At 46.2% G+C, this 25,787-nt stretch overlaps 1 protein-coding gene across 2 annotated transcripts in view; it reads right to left on the bottom strand.

Moving 5' to 3' along the window:
- Positions 1-25,787, bottom strand: part of UBR1 (ubiquitin protein ligase E3 component n-recognin 1) — a 144,732-nt gene that overhangs the window by 82,804 nt on the left and 36,141 nt on the right. For both annotated transcript variants that reach the window (XR_005774952.1, XM_040412845.1), the window contains exons 8-21: positions 24,173-24,296; positions 23,154-23,264; positions 20,974-21,062; positions 13,500-13,598; positions 11,848-12,005; positions 11,298-11,397; positions 9,665-9,793; positions 9,219-9,399; positions 9,074-9,135; positions 5,505-5,615; positions 4,557-4,622; positions 3,855-3,959; positions 1,566-1,629; positions 15-139 (exon numbers count right to left, since the gene is read on the bottom strand). Coding sequence is in view for 1 of the 2 variants with exons in the window: in XM_040412845.1 (XP_040268779.1) it covers positions 15-139; positions 1,566-1,629; positions 3,855-3,959; positions 4,557-4,622; positions 5,505-5,615; positions 9,074-9,135; positions 9,219-9,399; positions 9,665-9,793; positions 11,298-11,397; positions 11,848-12,005; positions 13,500-13,598; positions 20,974-21,062; positions 23,154-23,264; positions 24,173-24,296 (1,524 nt within the window). In the remaining variant the exon portion in view is untranslated. The remainder of the gene's footprint in view (positions 1-14; positions 140-1,565; positions 1,630-3,854; positions 3,960-4,556; positions 4,623-5,504; positions 5,616-9,073; positions 9,136-9,218; positions 9,400-9,664; positions 9,794-11,297; positions 11,398-11,847; positions 12,006-13,499; positions 13,599-20,973; positions 21,063-23,153; positions 23,265-24,172; positions 24,297-25,787) is intronic.

Raw genomic sequence — 25,787 nt, 5'->3', positions numbered from 1 at the left:
GGAGCTATACTTACAGTTTCTGGCAAGGCTTTAGCAATGGCACTGTGAGCCATGGGTTCCATACACAAGAGATGGATAATTTCTCTCATCATGCATTCCTCTTTGGTAACATTGCTGACACCCGGCATATACCGTTCACCTGTAGAAGAATTTATAATGATATAAAAGAAATGTATTTAAACATATTGACTGCATGCGTAGTCACTAAAATTCTTCAGTATAAATATATATATATATTTTATGTGTATATATTGTAAGGGATCACTCTCTCTCGGGGGGGGGGGGGGGGGGGGGGTCGCAATCAAAGACTTCTCCTCTGACAACGGGGTTCAAGTACAAAAGGGGCTTTATTTGGCACTTCAGCACCATCACACACATAAACATCGAAAATAAACACCTGCCCGTCTGGGCCCTACCTAATACACGTGTTGTCGCTACCTCACCTATAGAGCGCCGTTCACACACGGGATTAGATCCGGCTTCCTCAGCCATATATGGTCCAGCAGCCTCCAGGCTGTGACCATACCAGCACCCTTGGGGGGAGATGGTCCAGAAGTCCTCCCAACTCTGACCGTGCGACACTCTCCGTAGGCGTCGCTGGGCCCCCCAAACTTCAGGCTTTACAAAGTCTCGTGACCCCTCAGCCCTCCTGGCTGAGACCACACAGAGCCTCTCTGGCTCCCCTATCTCAGGGTTCCTCAGCATTTCTCCCTCCAAGTCATACACAGAGGGTTGTTTTATCCCTCCTTGATTACAGCAGCAGGCCTCACCTGCGATCACCTCCGGCAAAAGACAATACATGTAGTGGAAGGGTGTGGACTGGCAGATCCCACTACCAAACCTAACCCCCAGTCCACATGAAATCCAGCCCAGAACAATATCTAGACAAAACTGTATATACACACCTCCCAGCACCTATACTGTACACATCACCAATATATATATATATATATATATATATATATATATGCATCCTATGTGCATGGCTGACAAATATCTACATAGGGATGGCTTTCATTTGAATTAAGGGTTCATTCACATGTCTGTATTTCTGGATCCGCATCCGTTCCACAATTTTGCGGAAAGAGTGCGAACCCATTTATTTCAAGGCATTTCAGCGCACTGTCCACATCTGTAGATCCATTTTGCAGCCCCGCGAAAAAGATAGAGAATATCCTATTCTTGTCCACGATTGCGGACAAGAATAGGCATTTCTATCATAGAGAAGGCCGTTTGTGTTCCGCAAAATGCCGGCTGGTACCCGTGACCGCAAAACACTTACTGTCGTGTGGATGGACCCTAAATGTTACAATTTACAAATGCTGACAATCATTCCAATGTCTTCGATGGCACTAGGCTCTCTCTGACATTCGCTTAATTACTAATCATACATTCAATAAGCATATTAACTTGAGAAGAAGTTTATGCTCCTATCACAAGCTACATCTTCACAGTAAATATTTCATGGGCTGCTATGTTTTGCAACACATTTTGCACATAAATCCAACTTTAGTAGTTTCATCTTCCCGTCTTGGTTGCTTTGCCACAAATGGACAGGTTCTTACCAATAATGCAAATGAGAACGTGTAGCATTTCCTCAATTAGACTGTTCCACTGCCTCGCCTGGTCCTAAAAATATAAGAAACGTAACGATAGATCGCATTAAGCAAAATATAAATGTTCAGAATCTGTGTACTTAGAACTTGACACCAATGATACCATTCTAGTTGTACTCGATCCTACAATCCATTAATATTAAGTATAGAAAAATTTCAGCCATGATAGGATTTTTACAATGAGGAAACAGATATAGGAGAACACTAGTGACAATAATGCTTGACAATTGTAGGACAGCATAAATAATGATGAATCTTTTCTCAATCTTTCCCAACTTGGTACGAGCTCAGTTGACTAACAACATATGGTAATTCTCATCTAAGAAAAGCCAATAATATAGTCACATTTTCTGGTGTACGGTCCGGTACAGTTTCTACATTATTGCAACACTCTATACAGGTTATAGCTGAGTTCCTAGTTTTTCACTTTACGTTCCAGAGTTTTCCTTTACGCCTTTTAGGCTACTTTCACACTTGCGTTTTGTGCAGATCCGTCTTGTATCTGCACAGACGGATCCGCACCAATAATGCAAACACTGTGTATCCATTCAGAACGGATTTGTTTGCATTATTCATTCAAAAAATGGATCCGTCTTGACTTACATTGAAAGTCAATGGGGGACAGATCAGTTTTCAATTGCACCATATTGTGTCAGTGAAAAACAGATCCGGATCCATTTGGCTCCGCATAGTCAGACGGTCACCAAACGCTGCAAGCTGCGTTTTAGTGACCATCTAAAAAGCGCAATGGAGGTCAAATGCAGCCAAATTGATGCATTCTGAACGGATCCTTATCCATTCAGAATGCATTGGGGCTGAACTGATCCGCTTTGGGCCGCTTGTGAGAGCCCTGAAACGGATCTCAAGTGGACCCAGAAACGCCAGTGTGAAAGTAGCCTTAAGGGCATCTGTCAGATTTGTACCTATGACACTGGCTGACCTGTTACACGTGTCCTTAGCAGCTGAAGACATCTGTGTTGGTCCCATGTTCATATGTGTCCGCATTGCTGAGAAAAACTATGTTGTAATATATGCAAATGAGCCTCTAGGAGCAACGAGGGCGTTGCTGTTACACCTAGAGGCTCAGCTCTCTCTTCAACTGCCGCACTTTGACAGGGCCAGGTGTGATGACGTTTTCACTGCCTGGTCCTGTCAATCAAAGTGCATAGGTCTCGGCAGTTACAAGACCTGGGTGTAACGACAACACCCCCGTTGCCCCATCTGTGCTGTCTTCCTTGCACAGGAGCAGAGCCGATGCATGCGGCTGCTTGTGCTGCTGTCTCTACCTAGGACCAGCCCTGCACAGGAGCTGACGGCACAGATCGTGCTGACTTCCATGTACATGCACCTGGCTGGCAGCAGCACTTCATGGGAAACACCAAGACCACATTTTCTGTAATAATCAAGGAAATACAGATAAGCCCTGGGGACACTGAAACTAGTGAAAAGTTAGGCTTTAAAAAATAATAATACATGGCCATTTGTATGGGAATCCATCCTACATTTCAACTGATTTAGGCCCTGTTCGTATCACATTTTCACCCTTTGTAGTATGCTGGGAATAGTAACCAACGTATACCACTGCATAGGCAAAAAAAAAACAACTAAATATATATATTTCACTGTAAGGAATAGCGTAGTCTCAAGATAAACTGACATATACCAGCCAGCAGACTGGATTGAAACAGGTGAACGTAGCCCCATAACATACGATTAACATTAACACAACGCTGTTACTAGCACAGTGCTATAGTAAATTGTCTATAACTTTTATGGATATTCATTTAAATTAGTTTTCTGTTACATAGACACTGATGGTCTATTCTAAGGATCGGTCCTAAATATCAGGTGGGGGCCGACACCCTGCACCCACACGTTCTGCTTTTTCAGGAAGCCGCCAGAAACGACATACCTGGAAGCGCAAGGCTATGTGCAGTGTATAGCAACCATGCTGGGGTACCGCAACGGTGCTTCAGCATGCCGACAAAGGAAATTACATAGTGGACAAAGCCTTCTATCTAATGTATAGTATACATCGCCGGCCCCTGGCCAAAAAAGCTGATCGTATATTTATACATTACTCATTTATACGCTTTAATAAAATAATGATTGAACCGCAAAAAAGCTGATCGGTGGTTTGCGGGGTGTACTGAGGATAGGTCATCAATATCTATGTCCTGAAAACTGCCAACAAAATGTTTAGCACTGATTGTCTGACAAAGGGGTTAAAAGTCTTACCAAGTCTTTGGATGGCATAGAAACTTTAGACAAAGCCTCTACAAGCTCATATCTGTCCAGCACCATTAGCAGGAAACTATTTGGATCCATGTATGATGCCCCAATCTAAAGAGGGAAAATGAAAATACATTACATACTAGAAAATGGTAGAAATGTTTCCTATACAGTAAATCATTGGGTTTTATAAAAATAAATAATGCTTGTTTCCATGGTTACGACCACACTGCAATCCAGCAGCAGTGGCTGTGCTTGCAAACTGTAGGAAAAAGCGCCAGCCTTGCCACCCCGTATATGCGCTGCTGCAGTGGTCGTAACACTTGGATACGAGCAGTGTATAATGTGATGAAAAAATGAATCCAGCCAGCAAAGGAGGCAATATGGACAATCACAATGCATTAGTAAGTGCCTTGCAGTAACTTTCCCGGTGATGTGTAGAGAGTATGGCGAGTGCCGCATTCTTTATTCTACATGAGAAATGACATTTGCTGAAGTGAGACAACCCACTGAAGACTATCGCTGGAAGTGGATACAGAATACTACTCCCCCTGTGTCATGAGCAGAAGCTGTAGTCTGAAGTTATAGAAAAATCTGTAGAAGAAGCTGGAACGGCTTAAAGTGCACATTCTCTGTCATTTTTTAAGAGGTGGAGGCTATATACAGCAAATTATTGGAATTAGTGCTTCATGGATTGTATGCAAATACCTGCAACATCACAATGTCTTTATCGTACATCTCTTCCCTGCATTTCACATCCTGATAGTAGAAAACCTAAAAGGAACACAGCAGATAAAATTAGCTTGAAGCCCTTATACAATATGAGACCCACCAGAACATAAAATCAGAAGCCTATTTAGATATTCTAACAGGGGCTCTAGACGCTTTCCAATATTAGCTGCATGACGGCATCACATTTTTTTTAAAGCGATACTCCTATCTTGAAGATCTTAAATTTACCTCTATTTTCAATTCTTCCCCATTTAGGAGATATTTACTGTGGTGTAAACTAGATCTCTTCCTTATCCTTTCTATTATGGCCACTGGTTACGGCCACCATCAGACAGCAGCGGCTATTACAATCTTCTCTATGCTCCCGGTTGGGTTCCTAGCAGCAGCACACACAGGGGCCCCGGCCACCTCTCTGCTGGCCAACAAAAGGAAGGCAAGCACAGGAGCCAACCTATTCTCATGTTCATTAAATTACAAGCGTGTACCACTTAGTACTGCCCAATCAGCCAGAGGATTAGGGCGGCACAGTGCAAAGTATGCCCGTTCTGTGAAGTTACAGAATATGTATATTTACATTTAGTCAAAGACTACTGGTTGCCTGCTCTTGACATGTGCATTTTTTATTTTGTTAGTATTTATTTTCATCAAATTTTACTTTTATTAGTTATTTATTTAATGTTAAATAATTAAATAAATAACTAATAAAAGTTAAATTTTATGAAAATAAATACTAACAAAATAAAAAATGCACATGTCAAGAGCAGGCAACCAGTAGTCTTTGACTAAATGTAAATATACAATAAGTGCCTCTACATGCGCAGGGTATATATAAGTGTAATATAGTTACGGAATATGGTCACCAGGCAAAACATCTATTGTTCTGGGAGAGTAATCATATGCTGAATGAAGCATTTTCCTTTGTACCTGGCTTAATATTGTGAGGCCATTTCTCTTCCACATCTCAGCTGCTACTTGACCAGCAAGCACCAGACATCGCAATGGACTTTCAATGAGAAGTTCCATCTGGAAGTCATCCTGATCAGAATACAGAAACATGATGTCATTATTACACAAACAGACATGATCTATGAATGCCCGTATACAGTGCAGGACCCAGAAGCTGGATTTGCTGGGCCCCAACAGGTCTAGTCTGACAATTAGTGGTAACCCGCAGGCAGTCCCCCCCCCCCCCCCCCCCCCTTCACTACAAGGTCAGGGTCCTGCGTAGTCTTCCCTGTCAATCAAGAAGGAGAGAGTGCGACTGGGAGAGGAGCAAGGGAGCACTGAGTGACTTGGGCACGCCTTTGGTTGTCCGAGATTAATCCACATCACATCTGCAGAGACTTTGAGGGACCCGTACAGTGAAAACCCCCAATAAGTGACCCTATTTTGGAAACTCCACCCATCAAGGGGTTAAAGGGCTTCTGTCATCAAGAACATGGTTATTACACTGGCTGACCTCAGACATGTGCCGTTGTCAGCTGAAGCTAACAGACTTTGTCCCTCCATTATATGTATATAGGTGAACAGGGCACTCAAGGATAGCTGCGACCGTGTATTTTAAGCAAAGATGAGCTTTATTGATAATATAAATATATTTGATGCATAAAACAATCAAGAATGCAGTAGAATAAATAGGTTATTAACAAATAAATATAATGAATATTCGACAGAGCAAAGGCTATTATTCGATTGATCAACAAATATTCAATAGTCCAATATTGTAAATCTTGGATCCAATGGTTGTAAACATCCAAAGACTTGTTTGCAATAAGTCTATTCGTTTTTTACTTTCATATTGAGACAACAGTCATATGCTTTGCAGTTATTCAAATAGTCGCGGCGGCGTCCCGCCAAAGCGACATGAATGGCAGCAACTCACTGCTGAAAAGCTTGCAAGCGAATTAAGTCCATTACCTTTGTATCGACCAAGTGTTCGTCCGAAATAATCACAAGAGCCTTCAAGTGTACTTACTCCCAGGATCTGCCTTTAGATATTTGTAGCAGTATTCAATCAGGAGATTAAAGCCGGCTCTCTATTCGGTTATGGTCGATTTAATGGTAAGGTAGGTTTTTCAGTACAAAGATGGGGTGTAGCACCAGACGCGTTTCGGGGTCCAACCCCTTCCTCAGTGGTACCACTGAGGAAGGGGTTGGACCCCGAAACGCGTCTGGTGCTACACCCCATCTTTGTACTGAAAAACCTACCTTACCATTAAATCGACCATAACCGAATAGAGAGCCGGCTTTAATCTCCTGATTGAATACTGCTACAAATATCTAAAGGCAGATCCTGGGAGTAAGTACACTTGAAGGCTCTTGTGATTATTTCGGACGAACACTTGGTCGATACAAAGGTAATGGACTTAATTCGCTTGCAAGCTTTTCAGCAGTGAGTTGCTGCCATTCATGTCGCTTTGGCGGGACGCCGCCGCGACTATTTGAATAACTGCAAAGCATATGACTGTTGTCTCAATATGAAAGTAAAAAACGAATAGACTTATTGCAAACAAGTCTTTGGATGTTTACAACCATTGGATCCAAGATTTACAATATTGGACTATTGAATATTTGTTGATCAATCGAATAATAGCCTTTGCTCTGTCGAATATTCATTATATTTATTTGTTAATAACCTATTTATTCTACTGCATTCTTGATTGTTTTATGCATCAAATATATTTATATTATCAATAAAGCTCATCTTTGCTTAAAATACACGGTCGCAGCTATCCTTGAGTGCCCTGTTCACCTATATACGTATATGCTTTTCTAAATTGAGTGAGTGGCCTCAATTTACAGGAGCACCTGGTGTCGTTTGAGTGTTCTTAGTGCGACATCTTACTTAATTTTACATTTATACCTCCATTATATGTGCCTCCGTTTTTTTGTGAAAAATAAACTTGTATTTTATGCAAATGAGCCTCTAGACACAACAGGGGTGTTGCCCCTACTCTCAGAGGCTCCGTTTTCCCTCCTCTGGCCACGCCCCCAACATTGTGATTGTCAGGACCAGGCAGTGTTTACATCCTCCTGTCAATCAACATGTTGAGGGCGTGGCCAGAGGAAGGAGAGCCGGGCCTTTAGGAGTAGGGGCAACACCCCCTTTGCTCCTAGAGGCTCATTTGCATAAAATCTAAGTTTATTTTTCACAAAAACGGAGACACATAGAAAGAAGGTATAAAGACTGTTAGCTCCAGCTGACAACGGCACATGTCTGAGGTCAGACAGTTTAATAACCATATTCCTGATGACAGAAGCCCTTTAAGTGATTATTTCAACACCACAGGTATTTTGCAGAAATGAATGAGCAAAATGAAAATTGCAAGTTGTCCACAGATATGGCATTTCAGTGCCCAATATGTTGTGCTCAGCTTGTGCCCTTTAAGACATACCACGTCCCTTAAACGCAATGAATGTGGACATAAACTGCTGTATTGTACTGTATTGTACTACAGTGAACCTGTCAGTTTCACATTGGCAGTTGCCTATGAGACCCAGCCTTACATAGCGGTAGACCTTTAGATGTGACAGTCAGCATTGGTCGGCTGTCAGTAACCGCCAGGCCCCTATCACTTATCCAGCAAGCACAGCCCCTGCGCCCACCCAATCAGTGCGCCGTGCAGTGAAACACGGATGACGTCCATGTTGGGTCTGTGTTCTTCACGAACCATTAGTCTATAATGGGCGCGATAGATCCGTTAACACGGACAAAAATAAGGCATGTACCATGTACCCACAGACCGTGCAAAAACACAAACGTGTGAATACACACATTAAAATGAATGGGTACGTGTGCTGTCCGTGTATCAACAGATATAAAATCAGCTGAGCTAGCCCTACAAGGCATGGTGCCTGGTTTAACAGTGAATTTCCTGGTAACAGATTCCCTTTAATAGCATTAGTCTAAATCAACACTTTTATTAAATAAAAAAAAAAATATATATATATATATATATATATATATATATTTTGCACAGGCACATATATTACATTTATACAGTGATACACATCCAGACTTCATAGCACAGTTCTTCGCTAAGGCTACTTTCACACTGGCGTTTTGGTTTCCGTTTGGGAGATCCTTTCAGGGCTCTCACAAGCGGTCCAAAACGGATCAGTTGTCTGACGAAACTGAGCCAAACGAATCCGTTCTGACACACAATGTAAGTCAATGGGGACGGATCCGTTTTCTATGACACAATCTGGCACAAAAGAAAATCCGTCCTCCATTGACTTTCAATGGTGTTCAAGATGGATCCGTCTTGGCTATGTTAAAGATAATACAAACGGATCAGTTCTGAACGGATGCATGCGGTTGTATTATCTGAACGGATCCATTGTGCAGATCCATGACAGATCTGCACCAAACGAGAGTGTAAAAGTAGCCTAAGGTGCCACATGTGAAACTAAAACAGCAGCTAAATCAAATAACTGTGTCCTTAAAAAAAAAAGTGATTTACCATTTATAATAAGTGACCGGTAATACTCACAGGGGAAATAAGTTCTGGCAGTTTTGTGATGAGCCCCGTTTTACTCATTTGTGAATGTAAACCTGCAATAAAACATGATTAACACGAGATGTATATGTAAAATATCAACATCCTCAGAGGGAATGACAGGAAACATTGTGCTCACCTGCCAACATCCGGGAGAGGGGCAGATGTATGCTGACAGGATCCCTAGAGACTTTAAATGGATAACTTTGATAGGAATGACCACACATCTCCACAAGTGTCTTCTGCGGAGAGGCTGCTGGTTTAAAGCTCCGAACGACACTGCGATGACAATCCTTGTAGGTCTTCAGCAATACATCTTCCTTTAATACAGAATATATATATATATATATATATATATATATATGGAGAGAGAGATCGTAAGGAATTGAGGAGGAGAGAGAGTATCTACCATATATGCAAAAGCTCAAAAGCACAGATCAGATAGCGGTACATAAGGCAGTACAGTAGTACCAGGTATACACATTCCAGTGTATATGTCTAAAAGCTATGAGCCAAAATGGAGTGGGAGTAATTACTTGTGAATTCTACGTTTACTACAAACTGAAGAACCGGAAATGCCCTTACATTGCTGGCACACCACTCCTGGATTAACATCAGTACGTTCTTCAGCTGCATCTGCATGGCTATCGCAGCCTCCCAGTCAGAATCCATCTCCACGTGCTGTCCTATCATTCGGCTTACTGCCTCCATGCCCTGGGCAAAAGACAAGCTAAAGTTAAAGTAGCATTTTGGGGACTTTCAAGAATACATTTACGTTATATTGTTAAAGGGGGTTTCCAGGAGTTAGGTCATCAATATCTAATCAGTGGGGGTGTTACTTCCAGGACCTCCACTCATCATCTGTCCTGAAGTGTCGTGGCACTTGGATGAGAACTTCAGCCTTTTCATGGTATATCAAGTGTTGGGGTTGTTCCTGGTAGTGCAGCGCTATCCCACTGACTTGGTTGGGAATTTAGCTGTAGAAAGCCCATGTGACCAATAAATGTGACGTCACAGGTAGAGGAGGAGGCCGCAGCACTGCAGCCCCTTGCAACAGCTGATTGGTGGGTGTGCAGGGAATAGGAACCCCACAGATCAGAAGTGTGTGACCTACCCTATTAAAATATAAAAATATGTATCCCATACGGCAAATGGATAAAAAAAAAAAGTAAAAATGGCAAATTGGCATTTTTTGAGGTTGCTTCACCTACTACATTTTTTTTTTTTTTAAAGTGATCAAAAAGTCATATACACCCCAAAATGGTATCAATGAAAAGATCGCCCCACAAAAAAAGAGCCCTCACACAGCTCCCTAGACATAAAAATAAAAAAAAGTTATGGGGGTCGGAATATGGCGATGCAAAGAAAAAAATTGTTTTTTCCCAATTTTTTTTTTAAAGTATTGGGCCACTCTGGTATTGGTGTAATCATACTGAACCAAAGAATAAAAGTAACAGGTCAGTTTTACCACATAGTGAACGCCGTAAAAACAAAATCCATAAAACTATGGTGGAATTGTGGGTTTTTATAATTCCACCCCATTTGAATTTTTTTTCCCGCTTCCCACTTACATTGTATGCAACCGTAAATTGTGCCATTAAAAAGTACAACCTGTCCCGCAAAAAACAAGCTTCCATACGGCTATATGAATGGAAAAATAAAAAAGTTCTGGCTTTGGGAAGGCTGGGAGTAAAAAACAAAAAAGTGAAAAAACTGAAAATTGTCTTGTCCTGAAAGGGATAATGTTTATGGTAGCCTTAAAACTAAGTAACAGGAGCTGCATTAACCCTGTGCACATACTGCAAGCACAGAGCAGCTGAATATCAAGACTTCATGTAAAGATGCATCATTTCTATAAATAATAATAAATAAAAAGATTAAGGGGGTCATCTACTGTTCTGAAATATGCCTAAATTAGGCGCAGTTCAGGCGCAGATAGCGGTGCAGGTCTAAAATTGTGGACGCGGAGTGGGCGGGGAAGGGGATCATTCTCTACGCCTTTAGGTCTAAGGAAGCTGTCTTACTTTAGAACTGGCACTGGAGGCGCTGAAGTTATGCAGAGGCCTGCGCCTATTCTTAACTTTGGCGGATCCACCGCCAGCTTAGGGGTTATTGAGCTCGGCGTCTAAAACGCCGGTCTTAATAAATGTGCCCCTAAGTGTAGAAAAAAAGTAGCAAAATTGTAATTGTTAAAAAAAAAAGGAGCTGGTGAGATTACCTGCATACAAGACAAAACACGCAATAAAGAGTGAAATCCCTCTACAAATTTTTCTTTTAGTTTCTCTGTCCATGAAGTAGGTTTGCTAATAAGAATATACCTAAGAAATAGAAAATGAAGCACATACTGTAATAGACAAAATCAGCAGTAGTATAAGCAAATGTTACACATATTAAAAAAAGGTGGTCAAAGATGTATGAAACTGAAGTTTGGATCAGAATTTTAGAAAATGGTAGGCTGGCCATACACATCTGATAGCCAATAGCTATTCTCCCAACCCCCCCAAATACACGTTACATGTCCGTAAAAAGATTACAAAACTTATTTTGTACTGAAACAAGAGTTATATCCTGTATTATACCCCAGAGCTGTATTCACGGTTCTGCTGGTTGCAATTGGAATCAGACACGTATTTTGATAGACACATCCCTGGCCTAAATGGGCTACAATACAGACTGTAAAACTGCAAGATGGTGCTCATTGGTGGACAGAATTGATTCAACACTTCAATGTACCTGTGTCGATTAAACAGAACAAAACTGAAACTTACTTGAGGTCAAAGATGATGGCGTACACTCTGCAGAATCTATCCTGGCTGTACCCCTGAAAATTAAACTTGTTTTCTGGGTCTAGATACTCGGGAAGGACCTCCAGCAGGGTCTCAGTGATAACTCTCATTACACTCTGTTCTTCAATGAGCAGCCGAGCCTGTAAGAAAACACCTTGTAGACGTAAGGTTACTTATTTCTATGCATTTCTTCCGCTCACTTCTGTCTATGTTACCTATATTAAAGGGTTGCTTTTCTGCAGATATACTCTATAGGGAAATCCTCAGATGACAAGGAAGGGGGCCCGCACAGGAGCCTCCTCTATTAAATTTAACAGAAGCCGTCTCCAACACTGGAGGACCAGGCACATCCATACATTATATGGACAACCCAATGTGCTGATGCTGTAGGGCAGGGATGCCCAAAAAGCGACCCTCCAGCTGTTGCAAAACTACAAGTCCCAGCATGCCTGGGCAGCCTACAGCTATTACGGCATTCTGGGAGTTGTAGTTTTGTAACAGCTGGAGGGCCGCAGGTTGAGCATCCCTGCTGTAGGGAAATTGAACAAACATTGCTGGGTATCCATACAAATAACAGCTGATCACTAGGGGTCCGAATAACAGGAATCCATGTGGTCATTTATCAGAGGACTATCCTAACAAAAAGGTTCAACATGGTCCTTTGATATTGTTGATACCTTGTAAAATAAAATTATTTGCAAACTGAAGGTAGAAAAGTGTCGAGGTTAAAGGGGTCTCCAGGATAAGAAAAAGGTCTTATTTTTATGACAGAAACAGCGCCACTCTTTTCTATTAGCTGTGTCTGGTACTGTCACGGACATTCCCATGGCAGGTACCAGGAGATCGGAGAGAATGGCAACTCGTGGGTTAAATTGACAAGTTCCCATTGGATCTTATTGTGTCTGTGTTTTGGTGAATGCCACACCCCTTGCTTCAGGTGTTGCTTGTTGGTAAATTACCTTCCCCATAAGTAGCCGCTTCTCACTCTTGGAGGTGCGGTTTATAGATTTTCTTCCTGCCTTCTAACTAGCTGGTCGGTTGTACTCGCTGGTCGTGTTTCTGGAGTTGCCAGTTTTATACTTTTAGCTAAGTCTTGTCTTTTCTTATTGTATTGGGTTTGTTATATTTCCTGTTGTTTGTATCTGGGCCTGAGACAAAGACTTCCATTCGTCCATCTGGGGAGGAATGGGTTGTCTCTGGTCCTAACCTCATTCCAGGGCCTTATAGGGATATTAGGGCCTAGGTATACAGCTTATGAATATTCCTACCTTCAAGGTCTATTCATATTGATAGGTAGTTAGGGTGCGGATTAAGGTTGTTTAGGAGGTGACCTGTTCCTTCCCCAGTTACTGTTCCCCTTCCCTCCTGTGTTCAGTGTGGAGTTTTCCCCCCACATTGATCGTGACAGGTACTGCAAGCCCATACTGCTGCTGCACAACATGGCCTGTAGACAAGAGTGGAGCTGATACTTTTTTTTAAAAAAAGCAGAAACTTGTTATTTCTAATTGTACATATGATGTGTTAGCCTTGTGACACTATGTAAAAGTGATTATTTTTCATCCCGTATATACTGAATTATAATCTATCTTCCCATATATATACAAAATCGGTTATACCAGACTTTTCCTACATACCAGAGTGGGAACAGTGAACACTTGCACTGAAATGGCTGTGACGGAGATGCTTCTGTCTCGCTCATCATCCATGTATTCCTTTTGAACTTTCTTATAACGCTAAAAACAGAAACATTATTATGTGGCAACTGTCCCAAGAAAGAAGAAAGAAAGTCATGCTTACATTATCATGTATAACATGTATACTGCGTGCCGGTGGACAATGAGTCTAACAAGTCACAGTACCATCCTAATGTGCCACCAACAACTATAGCTCTTCTGCTGCCAATTCTCATACCATGCATAGGAAAAGTCAAAATTTTTGTCAAGATGGAGACTAGAGATAAGTGAATTTTTAAAAAATTCGATTCGGCCGGTTCGCCGAATTTTCCGAAATGATTAGATCCAAATTTATTAGCGGCGAATTGCGTTAAAAAACTGCTATTTCCTGGCTTCAGAGAGCCTGATAAGTGGAGTAGAACACTGTGCTTTGCAGTAACACGCATATGGAGTCTTCTCTGGTAGTGAAATAATACTGTGAGTCACTATGACACAATTAGATGATAGGCGTCGCTCCACCCTTCACTTATTTGGGCAGGTACGGGGCCAAAACTGACCAAATAACTCAAGTATGAACTCACCTTACAGGTCGATGTTAGAGCCAAGAGCCAAGAAGAAGCGCACTGCTTTTACACAGTCGTCAGCTGATTCCACATAGATGTCTACAGAACCTGTTCTATTGAACGCTTATACAAGTAGACCCCCCCCCCCCAACAGAGTGGAGAGGGTGTCAGCAGTAAGTTTGTGTTGACGTCACTGATTATTTAGCCCTTCCTCTGATCTGTCATAACAATTACCCTCAAAAAACTGATCCTGTCTGTGGAGCACCGCCTTCACTTCGTCAGGATTTGGTCAGTAATCCATCAGTATTGCTAATGCCAAAAAAACAGGAGTGGATCCAAAACAGAGATGACACGTGAACGGAATATTTGCATGTCTTCTGAGTTTTGTACCCACTCCTGCTTTTGGCTACCAAATCATAAGCCAATTCTGATGGGACCATACAGGCCTTACAGCTGCTACAACGACAGGATCCGTATTGCGTCTAATTTTTTCTTCCTTCTGACAAAACTGAACTGAAAGAAACGGAGTGCACCAGAATGCATTCCGTTCCATTTGGTTGCGTCCCCATCGCTGACAGAATAACGGATCTCTCCCCCACTGACTTTCAATGGTGTTCATGATGGATCCGTCATGGCTATAGAAGACATAATACAACCGGATCCGTTCATAATGGATGCAGGCGGTTGTATTATCAGAACTGAAGTGTTTTTGCTGATCCATGACGGATCCAGCAAAAACGCTGGTGTGAAAAGGAGACTTTTGTATTACTTACCAGTAAAGTCTCTTTCTCGCTCTTCCTTGGGGGACACAGGAAACCATGGGTATAGCTCTGCTCCCTAGGAGGCGTGACACTAAGTGAAAGCTGTAAGCCCCTCCTCCATCAGCTATACCCTCAGCCTGGAGAGAGAGACTACCAGTTGCGTGTCCAAGTAGTGAAAGATAACCACCAACCGGAAAAAAAGGAACTGTCAAGCCCCAACGGGGGCAACCAAGCCGGAACCACAACTGTAAACCCAAATGAAGGGCGGGTGCTGTGTCCCCCAAGGAAGAGCGAGAAAGAGACTTTACTGGTAAGTAATACAAAAGTCTCCTTTTCTCGCCCATATTCCTTGGGGGACACAGGAAACCATGGGACGTTCCAGAGCAGTCCCAGAAGGGAGGGACCAGAACAAACTAGACCAACACCGGAGGCATCAATCAACTGCCGCCTGCAACACCAGACGGCCTAAAGCAGCGTCAGCCGACGCATGAGTATGCACCCTGTAAAACTTGGTGAAGGTGTGCAAGGAGGACCAAGTGGCCGCCTTGCAAATCTGCTCCGTAGAAGCCCGATTCCTCTGAGCCCAGGAAGCCCCCACCGCTCTAGTGGAGTGAGCGGTAACACCGAGGGGCGGAACCTTGCCCTTGGCGAGATAAGCCTCAGTAACAGCCATCTTGACAAAACGGGCGATAGCAACTTTGGATGCCGCCATCCCTCTGCGCGACCCCTCCGGAACCACAAAGAGCGAGTCAGTACGCCTGAAAGAGCTGGTTACCTCCAGGTAAACCTTGAGCGCCCTGACAACGTCCAGGCGATGAAGCTCCCTCTCCCGGGGGTGGGAAGGGGAAGGACACAAAGAGGGGAGAACGATGTCCTCGTTCAGATGAAAGGCGGAGACCACCTTAGGAAGGAAGGAAGGGACCGGACGAAGGACCACCTTGTCCTGGTGGAACACTAGGAAAGGTTCCAGACAGGAGAGTGCAGCCAATTCGGACACCATCCGAAGAGAGGTGACGGCCACAAGGAAAATAACCTTGCAGGACAAAAGTCGCAAGGAAACCGTCCGCAGAGGCTCGAAAGGAGAAGCCTGGAGCGCTAAGAGAACCAGGTTCAGGTCCCAGGGCGGTACCGGAGGGCGGTACGGGGGAACCGCGTGAGCCACGCCCTGAAGGAAGGTCTTGACAGGACCAAGGGGGGCCAGTGGGCGCTGAAACAAGATGGACAGCGCAGACACCTGACCCTTCAAAGAACTAAGACCCAGACCCTGGGCGAGTCCGCTCTGCAGGAAGGACAAAACAGTGGGGAGAAAAAAGCGGAGCGGAGGAATCCCCAGATCGGCACAGAACCCCAAATAGGTCCTCCAGGTCCTATAATAGATCCTAGAAGAGGACGGCTTGCGGGCACGGATCATGGTGCGGACGACGTCCGCAGAAAAACCCCTACGTGTCAAGACGGTGGTCACAACAACCACGCCGTCAAACGTAGGGACCTTAAACGCGGGTGGAAGATCGGTCCCTGAGAGAGAAGATCTTCCCTGGCGGGCAGCGGCCAGGGCGCGTCTGCCAGGAGCAGCATGAGGTCGGCATACCAAGACCGGCGGGGCCAGTCCGGAGCGACCAGAATCACCGAGACGCCCTCCGCCGCGATCTTCCGAAGGACCTTGGGCAGGAGTGGGATGGGAGGGAATATGTACGGACGCGCGAAGCCTCGCCAAGGACGAACGAGGGCGTCGGCTCCGCAAGCTCCCGGATCCCTGGCCCTGGACAGATAGGCGGGGACCTTGTGATTGAACTTGGAGGCCATGAGGTCCACGTCCGGCATGCCCCAACGAAGGCAAATGGCCTCGAATACCTCCGGGTGAAGAGACCACTCGCCGGGGTCGACAGTGGTGCGACTGAGGAAGTCCGCCGCCCAATTGTCCACCCCTGGAATAAAAATTGCCGATAGAGCCGGGACGTGGGCTTCCACCCAACGGAGAATGCTGGTGACCTCCCGCATCGCTGCAGCGCTGCGAGTGCCCCCCTGGTGGTTTATGTATGCCACGGCCGTGGCGTTGTCCGATTGCACACGAACTGGATGACCCTTCAGCAGATGAGTCCAGTGTCGCAGAGACAGAAGGGCCGCTCTCAGCTCCAGGACATTGATCGAGAGTTTGGACTCCGATGGAGACCAAATGCCCTGGACGGATCGGGGAGGAAACACGCCTCCCCAGCCCAAGAGACTGGCATCGGTTGTAACCACCAACCAGTTGAGCGGCAGAAAGGACCTGCCCAGAAGAGGGGACTGTAACCACCAGCGGAGAGATGACCGCACCGGAGGCGATAGATGGAAGGGATGATCCAGAGACTGCGGCGATTTGTCCCAGGAGGAGAGGATCGCCCGTTGGAGAGGGCGGGAGTGAAACTGCGCAAATGGGATCGCCTCGAAGCAGGCAACCATCTGCCCCAAGACCCGCATGCAGAAGCGGAAGGACGGTCGACGGTGGAGAAGGAGACCCCGAATCGCCCGGCGGAGGGTCAATCGTTTTTCCGAGGGAAGACGTACCTCCGCCGCTCCCGTGTCTAAAAGCATTCCCAGGAAGACCAGTTGTCTGGAGGGGGGAAGGGAGGACTTGGGGAAGTTGATGACCCAACCGAACCTCGCCAGAGTCTCTAGAGTGAGATCCACGCTGGCAACCGCTTGAGAAAGGGACGGAGCCTTGATGAGGATATCGTCCAAGTACGGTAGCAGAAAAACACCCCTGGAACGGAGTAAGGCCAAAACCGGGGCCAGGACCTTGGTGAACACCCGGGGGGCTGTTGCCAGCCCAAAGGGAAGGGCGACAAATTGGAAGTGGAGGTCCCCCACGGCGAATCGGAGGAAGCGATGGTGACACCGGGCTACCGGAACATGGAGGTAGGCATCCTGTATATCGATGGAAGACATGAAGTCTCCCCGCTCCAGGGAAGCCACCGCGGAACGGAGGGACTCCATCCGAAACCGTCGAAGGAGGAGAAAACGGTTGAGCTTTTTGAGGTCCAAAATGGGCCGCACCGAACCTCCCTTCTTGGGAACTACAAAGAGGTTCGAATAGAACCCTTGGAACCTTTCCTCTAGAGGAACGGGGGTAATCACCCCTCTGTCCAGTAAGGCTTGAACAGCCGCGGAGAACGCAGCCGCGCTTTTCGGGTCCCGCGGCGGGCGGGAGCGAAAGAACCGATCTGGAGGGAAGGACGCGAATTCGATTTTGTATCCGGAGGACACAATTTCGAGAGCCCAGGCGTCGGAGACGTGAGCCATCCAGACGTCCCTGAAAAGGAGGAGCCGGCCCCCCACCCGGGTGGGTGGGGGCGCGCCTTCAGGCAGAGGACTGCTTTGCTGCGGGTGTGCGGGCAGCCTGCGGCCTGCGCCAGGAGGGCTGCGCCCGAAAAAACGGCTTCCTACGCTTATCCTGGGGAGGGGCCGAAGCGGCAGCTGCGGGGGGAGCCCCAGAGTTCCTGCGGGAGGACCGAAAACGAGACGCACCGGGGCGTCCGCGGGGGGCGCCCCTGGCTTGGGGTTGAGGAAGATGGGTGCTTTTACCACCCGTGGCCTCCGAAATAAGCTCGTCTAGGCGGACCCCGAAAAGGCGGGAACCCGCAAACGGTAGCCCCGCCAAGGAACGTTTGGAGGCAGCGTCCGCTTTCCAAACCTTCAGCCAGAGCTCCCTCCTGACGGAAACCGCCAGGGCGGAGGAGCGTGCAATAAGGGCTCCCGCATCAAGGGAGGCCTCACAAACAAAATTCCCGGCCCGAATAATAAGCTGGGCCAAGGAACGTAGGTCCTGGATGGGGACGTCCGAGTCCAACTCCTGTTCCAGCTGCGCACCCCAAGCAGAGATTGCTTTACCTGCCCAAGCAGAGGCAAAAACCGGTCTGAGGGCAGAACCGGAGGCAGCAAAAATGCCCTTGGAAAGGGTCTCCATGCGACGGTCCTCCGCTGACTGAAGAGAGGACCCGTCGGGAACAGGGATGGCCGTGTTCTTTGACAAACGGGCCACAGGGGGGTCCACCTTGGGTGGGGACGACCAGGTGGCCACGACATCGGCCGGAAAAGGATAGCAAATGTCCAGCTTCTTGGGGTTGACAAAACGGGCGTCCGGGCGAGCCCAAGCCTTAGACACCACGGAGGAGAAATCAGAGTGGATTGGAAAAACTTTTGAGGCCTGCCTGGGTCTGATAAAGGAGACGCTAGCTGCGTCAGAGCTAGGGGGGTCATCTTGCACCTTAAAGGTGTCACGAATATCAGAGATGAGCTGACTCATCGCTGAGGCTAGCTTGGACGGCAGGGCCGAGTCCATTTCCAAATCTGAAACCGCCAATTCACCTTCAGAGAGCGAATCCTTTGGAGAGGAGAGGCTCGTCTGAGTGCGCACGCGTGGCGGGGAGAGGCATCCGAGGAGGAGGCTCGCTCTACTCTAAAACGCTTCTGAGAGTGCCTAGCTCGGGAAGGGTCACTAAGAGAGGGTGAACCCGCCGCAGCGGCAGAAGCGATGGACCCGGAGGGCGCGACAGTAAGAGTGGCGTCCTGCGGGGTAGGCGGCCTGTCTATTAGGCGGCCCACGACCTGAGTGAGGCTTTCCACGGCCTGGGACAGGGATCTAGCCCAGTCAGGCGGGTCAGAGGAAGCAGGGAGCGACACAGCGGGCGACTGAGGCTGCGGTGGAGCTCGGCATGCAGGACAGTGCGGATCAGACTGCCCCCGGGGAAAGGCTTCCCTACAAGCGGTACAGGCATGGTACCAAGGCTTGGCAGCTGCAGAAGGGTCTGACATGGTGGAAAAAAAAGTTGCACTTAAAGTGGGAGACCCCAGGTGAAAAAACGGGGATCACACCCAAGTAACAGTACTGGTGGCACGGATGGGGTTAACAGTCCTACCAGACCCAGATGATGCAAGCGGCAGACAGCAAGGGCAGCAGACTGAAGGGAGGCTGTGGAGGAGAGGCGGCAGGCACAGAGGTGAATAGCTTCAGGATCGGACGGCAGAGAGAGAGAGAGAGAGCTCCACGCAGCACCTGAGATGGGGAGCCCGACGAACCAGGAAGTAGCGGAGCGCATGTAGTAAGCTCCGCCCCCCCCCTTGCCGCGCTGAAGGAGAAGCAGAGCCGCACGCGCGCGCGGCAAAATGATTTAACCCCCTAGGTAGATGAAGTGCCGGCCATGAAAAGGTGCCGTTCGCGCCAAGTAAGCGGCCCCCGCCTGAATGTGACGACTCCTCATACAGCCGTCCCCCTGACTGCCCTGCCGTTGAAGTGGTAGTCACCCCCCTAAGAACCAGCTTGTCCTGGGTCTGCAACACCAGAACGAAGTCCCCCCCCAAATGATGGCCGGTAAAGTTGCCGGCCCCGATATGCCCATGGGGGAGGGGAGGGAAGGGGGGGGTAGATGGACACCACGGAGAGATGTAGCAGCGGTGGGAGGGAGGGAAGGGGAGGCTGGAGCAGCCACTCTCACCATACGCTGTCTTCACCCTCAATCCATCCAGCAGGGTCGCCCCTTCAGCCACTGGCACCGCAGTGGCAGGAAGCCGGGGGAGGGACTTGGCGTGCGGGCGACCCTTGAGCTGGCGGGACGCAGGGGAGCGAGGCTGCCCTGGTCCACCTTGTCTTCTGTGGGGGAGGCGGCAGTGCGGTATTACCGGCACTGGCGCGACTCAACCCCGGGAGAAAACAGAGGGGTCTAGTGCGCCTCTGTTGTCCCTGTAAGTAGAAAAAAACCGAATTAAAAACAACAAATAACGCAAAAATAAAAAATTATAGGAAAACAACCCTGCCTAAGCAGGGAGTGTCTTGCCTCCTTGGACACTAAGCAAAAACTGGTAGTCTCTCTCTCCAGGCTGAGGGTATAGCTGATGGAGGAGGGGCTTACAGCTTTCACTTAGTGTCACGCCTCCTAGGGAGCAGAGCTATACCCATGGTTTCCTGTGTCCCCCAAGGAATATGGGCGAGAAAGTAGCGTAACAGCTTGCAGAGAAAACTGAAATGTTAAAAAAAGTGATTATGTTATCTATATACATTGGACATGTCATTTAATACAAAGAAAACACCATTTTCTGAAAAGATACTACATAACAAAAAAAAAAATTACAAATTACCTTCACAAACTCAATGGCAAATAATTTCTTGTACTCCATCTCCATGAAAAAACTGCTGAAGATCAGATCATGAAGCACTTTCCTGAAGCCTGGAAAACAATGGAATTAGAGGAATTAAAAAGATTGTCTGGGAATGAGACAAAAATGTGCTGGTGGCCGGGCTTGGTGTTTATGTAAAATTTGAGTCTGCTTCATCTACTTAAAAACTTTTTCAATACTGCTTTTGGCCTACCTGAGGAGACTTGTGCATTTCCTCCCACTACCCACTACGCTCTTTCTTTACTAAAGTGGTGTGGAGTAGTTTTGGCACCTACTTACAGCACTGCAACTACTGCAAAACAGCTGATCGGTGTCAGACCTACGCTGGTCAGATATTGACAGCCTATTCAGAGTACAGGCCACCAATAGTAAAATCTTGGACACCACCTTTAAAGAGGATCTGTCACCACAAATGGCAATACAATCTGTAGGCAGCATGATACAGAGCAAGAGAAACTGAGCAGATAGATGTATATTAATTGTGGGAAAGATTTAGTAAAATTTGTAATGTTTACATTTAATCCTTTACTCTTTCTGATTTCATTGTTCAAAGGGGAGGTGTTAGCGACTGATAGCATTCTCTGTGTAAGTGTGTATACAGAGAATGCTATCAATCACAGATAACACCTCCCCTGTGTACAGCTATCAGTGACTGGCAGCTATCTCTGTATACACACTTACACAGAGAATGCTATCACTGATAACACCTCCCCTGTGTACTGCTATCAGTGACTGGCAGCTATCTCTGTATACACACTTACACAGAGAATGCTATCACTGATAACACCTCCCCTGTGTACTGCTATCAGTGACTGGCAGCTATCTCTGTATACACACTTACACAGAGAATGCTATCACTGATAACCAGTGATGGTCAGTTCGCAGTGTTCACCAGCGAACACATGCGGGCTGCCATCTTTAGTAAGGTAGACTCACCCATCCGGCGATGCACAGGTAAGCCCTTACCTGTGCCGGTCTGAAATCAAATGCAGTCACCGGGAGCATGCAGTTCCGAGAACAGCCGCCGGGGCCTTCATCTGGCTGTTCTCGGAACAGCTTGCTCCCGGTGACTGCATTTGATTTCAGACCGGCTCCCGGCACAGGTAAGGGCTTCCCTGTGCATCGCCGGAGGGGTGAGTCTACCTTACTAAAGATGGCACCCTGCATGTGTTCGCTGGCGAACACTGCGAACTGACCATCACTGCTAATAACACCTCCCCTGTGTACAGTTATCAGTGACTGACAGCTATCTATGTATACACGCTTACACAGAGAATGCTATCAATCACTGATAACACCTCCCCTGTGTACAGCTATCAGTGACTGACAGCTATGTGTATACACGCTTACACAGAGAATGCTATCAAACACCGATAACACCTCCCCCATGTACAATGAAGTCAGAAAGAGGAGAGATACAAATGTATTAAATAAAAGTACTACTGAATCTTTTCCCACAAAACATACATCTTCTCAGCATCTCCTGCTCTATAACTGCTGCCTGCAGATTGCACTGCATTTTGTGGTGACAGGTTCTCTTTAAAGACTGTTTTATAGCAGTAAAGCTTTGATCCTTGATAGCTGGAAGTCATCACATCACTGTTCTGTACTACAAGGGACATACGCTGTACAGCATCCTTCCTATTTACCTCATTCCCATTTTCTCCCTTTGTCCAGAGACCCATTTTCTATAAAACTAGCTTCACTCATGTGATAACTTTTTGCTAGGAACCCCTGCTCCTTCTGCTGTCACTTCCCTCCCATCTGTCTCCATTTCAGTCACTGTATCATGACATCCACCCAAATACACAAATTGGAAGGTCATCAACACCAACAAAATCAGCACGCTCCTCTCCTGCAACCTTTATGTACATGCTGATGATCAGATTGGTTACAGATTTCTTTATTCTTAAAGGGGTTATCCAACCCCTATAATGCCCCCCAAAATACCTGGGCACTTCATACAGGTGAAGGGGAGATGCAGCGGCGGCCGTTCGGTATCAGGAGCGACGTGGGTGTCGGGGAGCAGAGTAGGTATAACCTGTACGAGGTGCCTGGGCATTTTGGGGCCATTATAGGTGTTGGATAACCCCTTTAACTTCATGGAATAAATAAACATACTGTACAAACAAAACACTTACCTTTATGAAGTTTGGCGTCACTAAGGATAAACAAACTGACATGGCACAGCTCTTTCAGGGTGGTTGTTTGTGGCGCCAAGCACACCTGACAGAAGATCTGACGAAAGTCACCTAAAATCAAAAGAGGTTTATTAGCAGTTTATTTTTTGATGGATTAAAGGGGTTGATCATGTGTTTATTATTGATGTATCCTCAGGATCAATATCAGCTCAGTGGGGGTCCGACACCCCCCATGATCAGCTGTTTGAGGAGGCTGCAGGACGCCTAGCAGCTTACCAAGCTCAGTGCCGTCCAATGGATAGTAGCTACGCTTGGTATTGCAACCCAGGCCCTTTAACTTGAATGGGACGGAGTTGCACCTAGGCTATGTGACTGATGAACGTGACGTCACTGGACTAGGAAAGGGTCGCAGCACTCACCAGAGCGCAGCCTCTGCAAACAGCGGACCAAAAAGGGTGCTGGAGGTTGGACCTTCACAGATCACATACTGATGACCTATTCTGAGGAAAGGTCATCAATATGAAAATCTTGGACAACCTCTTCAAAGACAGGAATAGTTGCACTAAAGACAGAATGGTGGTGAAAGTTTGGAAAGTTATGGGGTTGTCCGGGTTCAAAGCTGAACCCAGACATATCCCTAACTTGACCCCTCCGGCCCCCCCGACATGAGCATCTGAGCATCTCATACTACAATGCTCTCCTTTCCCTGTGCTGAATCATGCAGGGCAAAAGCATTTTTAGGAGATGTACCGGGCTCTCCATAGGGACTGCCAGGCGGAGGCTTCCGCCCAGCAGTGAGCCCCGTGACGTCACGGGCACTAATGGGCGTGCTTAAGTGCTGCCCTAGCCTGTAAAATGCAGGGCAAGGGAGAGCATTAGAGCATGAAATGCTCCGATGCTCATGTCAGGGAAGCCGGAGGGGTAAAGAAAGGGATATGTCTGGGTTCAGTTCTGAACCTGGACAACCCCTTTAAGTTAGTGAAGTACTGTGGGTGGGCGGCATGTACAAGCTTACTTACTTGAGTAGGCCAAAAGCTTGTTCAACCAGATGCCAAGACGGCATGCGGACGTTTGATGTGCCATTACCAGAAAACTAAGAACTTCAACACGTAGAGGCCGCAAAGACACATTTTCAGAATATGTCTGAAATAAAACAAAAAACACATAAAAGATATTTTTATAAATACCACTGACAGTACAAGAAAGAAAACATGAGAAAAAACGAGTCCCCGTGCCAAGCTAGATTATAGGAGTCCTCATTTGGCAGTGATCAATGTGAACCTTCCTGAGCTGCATTTGTGCTGCTCACTAAATTTTATTTTATCTATTATCATGATGGTCATATATCTACAAGGCCCAATTATATCATAGTCAACCACCATCAGGGGCAGTCAAACAGGTAAAAGACACGTTTTGTTTGGAATAGGGCAAAAAATTCAGGATTCATGATAACTCATTGGGAGCATTTTCAGATTTACTTTTCCACTGAAAACTATGCATTCAGTAAGAAATCTGTGGAATGAAACAGTGGGATGAACCCTTCATAGTGCGATCTGTGAGACTATCATAGTAAACTGATTTTTATAACTTTTTATTAGTAACCTTGGAGTCAGTAGTTGCTATTAACCAGCAGATGAATAATAATTTATGATGTGAACAGTCTACTGATTACATGTAGGATTTTTCGACTAAGATTCAATTACTCAGTAAATAAAAGATCCTATTCGACCTTGGCTGTGGCATCTAGGGTCTACTAGTGAGCATTGCCAAATGATGTACCCTTAAGGGCCCTTTACACTGTCCGAGAACCCACCAGATAATCGCTAACAAGCTTTCTTAGAACAGCTCGTTAGCCATTATCTGGCAGTGTAAAGGTGCCGCCGTTTACCTGATGAAACAGCGAAACGCTCGTTCTTTGGGTAACTGGATCGTTTGTATGAGCACCTAAATCATTGTTTGCCGGCAGCAGATCGTGCTGGGTAAGCATGCTTTGCTGCTGGCAAACAATGAGTCTGTATGAGGACGAGTGATGTGGAGGAGATCGCTGCTATTACATGCAGCGATCTCCTCCTCTAACAAGCAGATGGTTGCCGGGAAGGATCGCTTCCTTTCCGACAATCACCTGTCATATAGTCCAGTCTAAATGAACCTTAAATCTTGGGAATGAACAGCAGAGTAAGTAAGGATGCATTTCTTAAGAATTTGATTACTTGGGTACTCCCATCTTAAAAAATGATGATATATTTCAATGTCATCAAATTATGATTGTGGGGATATGACTCCCGGAACCCCTACCGATCCTAAGTGTGAAGGAAATGTAACAGTAAACCAGCCCTGCATCCCCCACTCTTGATTGATGGGGATCCCGGAGTTTATTCCCCAGCATAGCGGCACTGTGCAGGATGGGATAGCCCTTGTGTCATCTGACCCTGCAAGCATATTCACTCCCAACTGTGCACTACTCCTGACATTTGGCAGGTTAGTAAGAAGGGAGTTGAGCACAGAAATAATAAACTTAGCTGTAATATATATATGATAAATGTATCTGTGCTACATCTGTGTATCTGTAACATAAAAATTAAAATAAATTAACAATTACATTACAAATTAAAACAAGTATTAATACATAGTGAT

This window comes from Bufo bufo, chromosome 11 (assembly GCF_905171765.1).
Source record: "Bufo bufo chromosome 11, aBufBuf1.1, whole genome shotgun sequence".
Classification (NCBI taxonomy): Eukaryota; Metazoa; Chordata; class Amphibia; order Anura; family Bufonidae; genus Bufo; species Bufo bufo.
The sequence above is the reverse complement of the archived record's forward strand: the minus strand, read 5'-3'. Positions and strand labels throughout refer to the sequence as shown.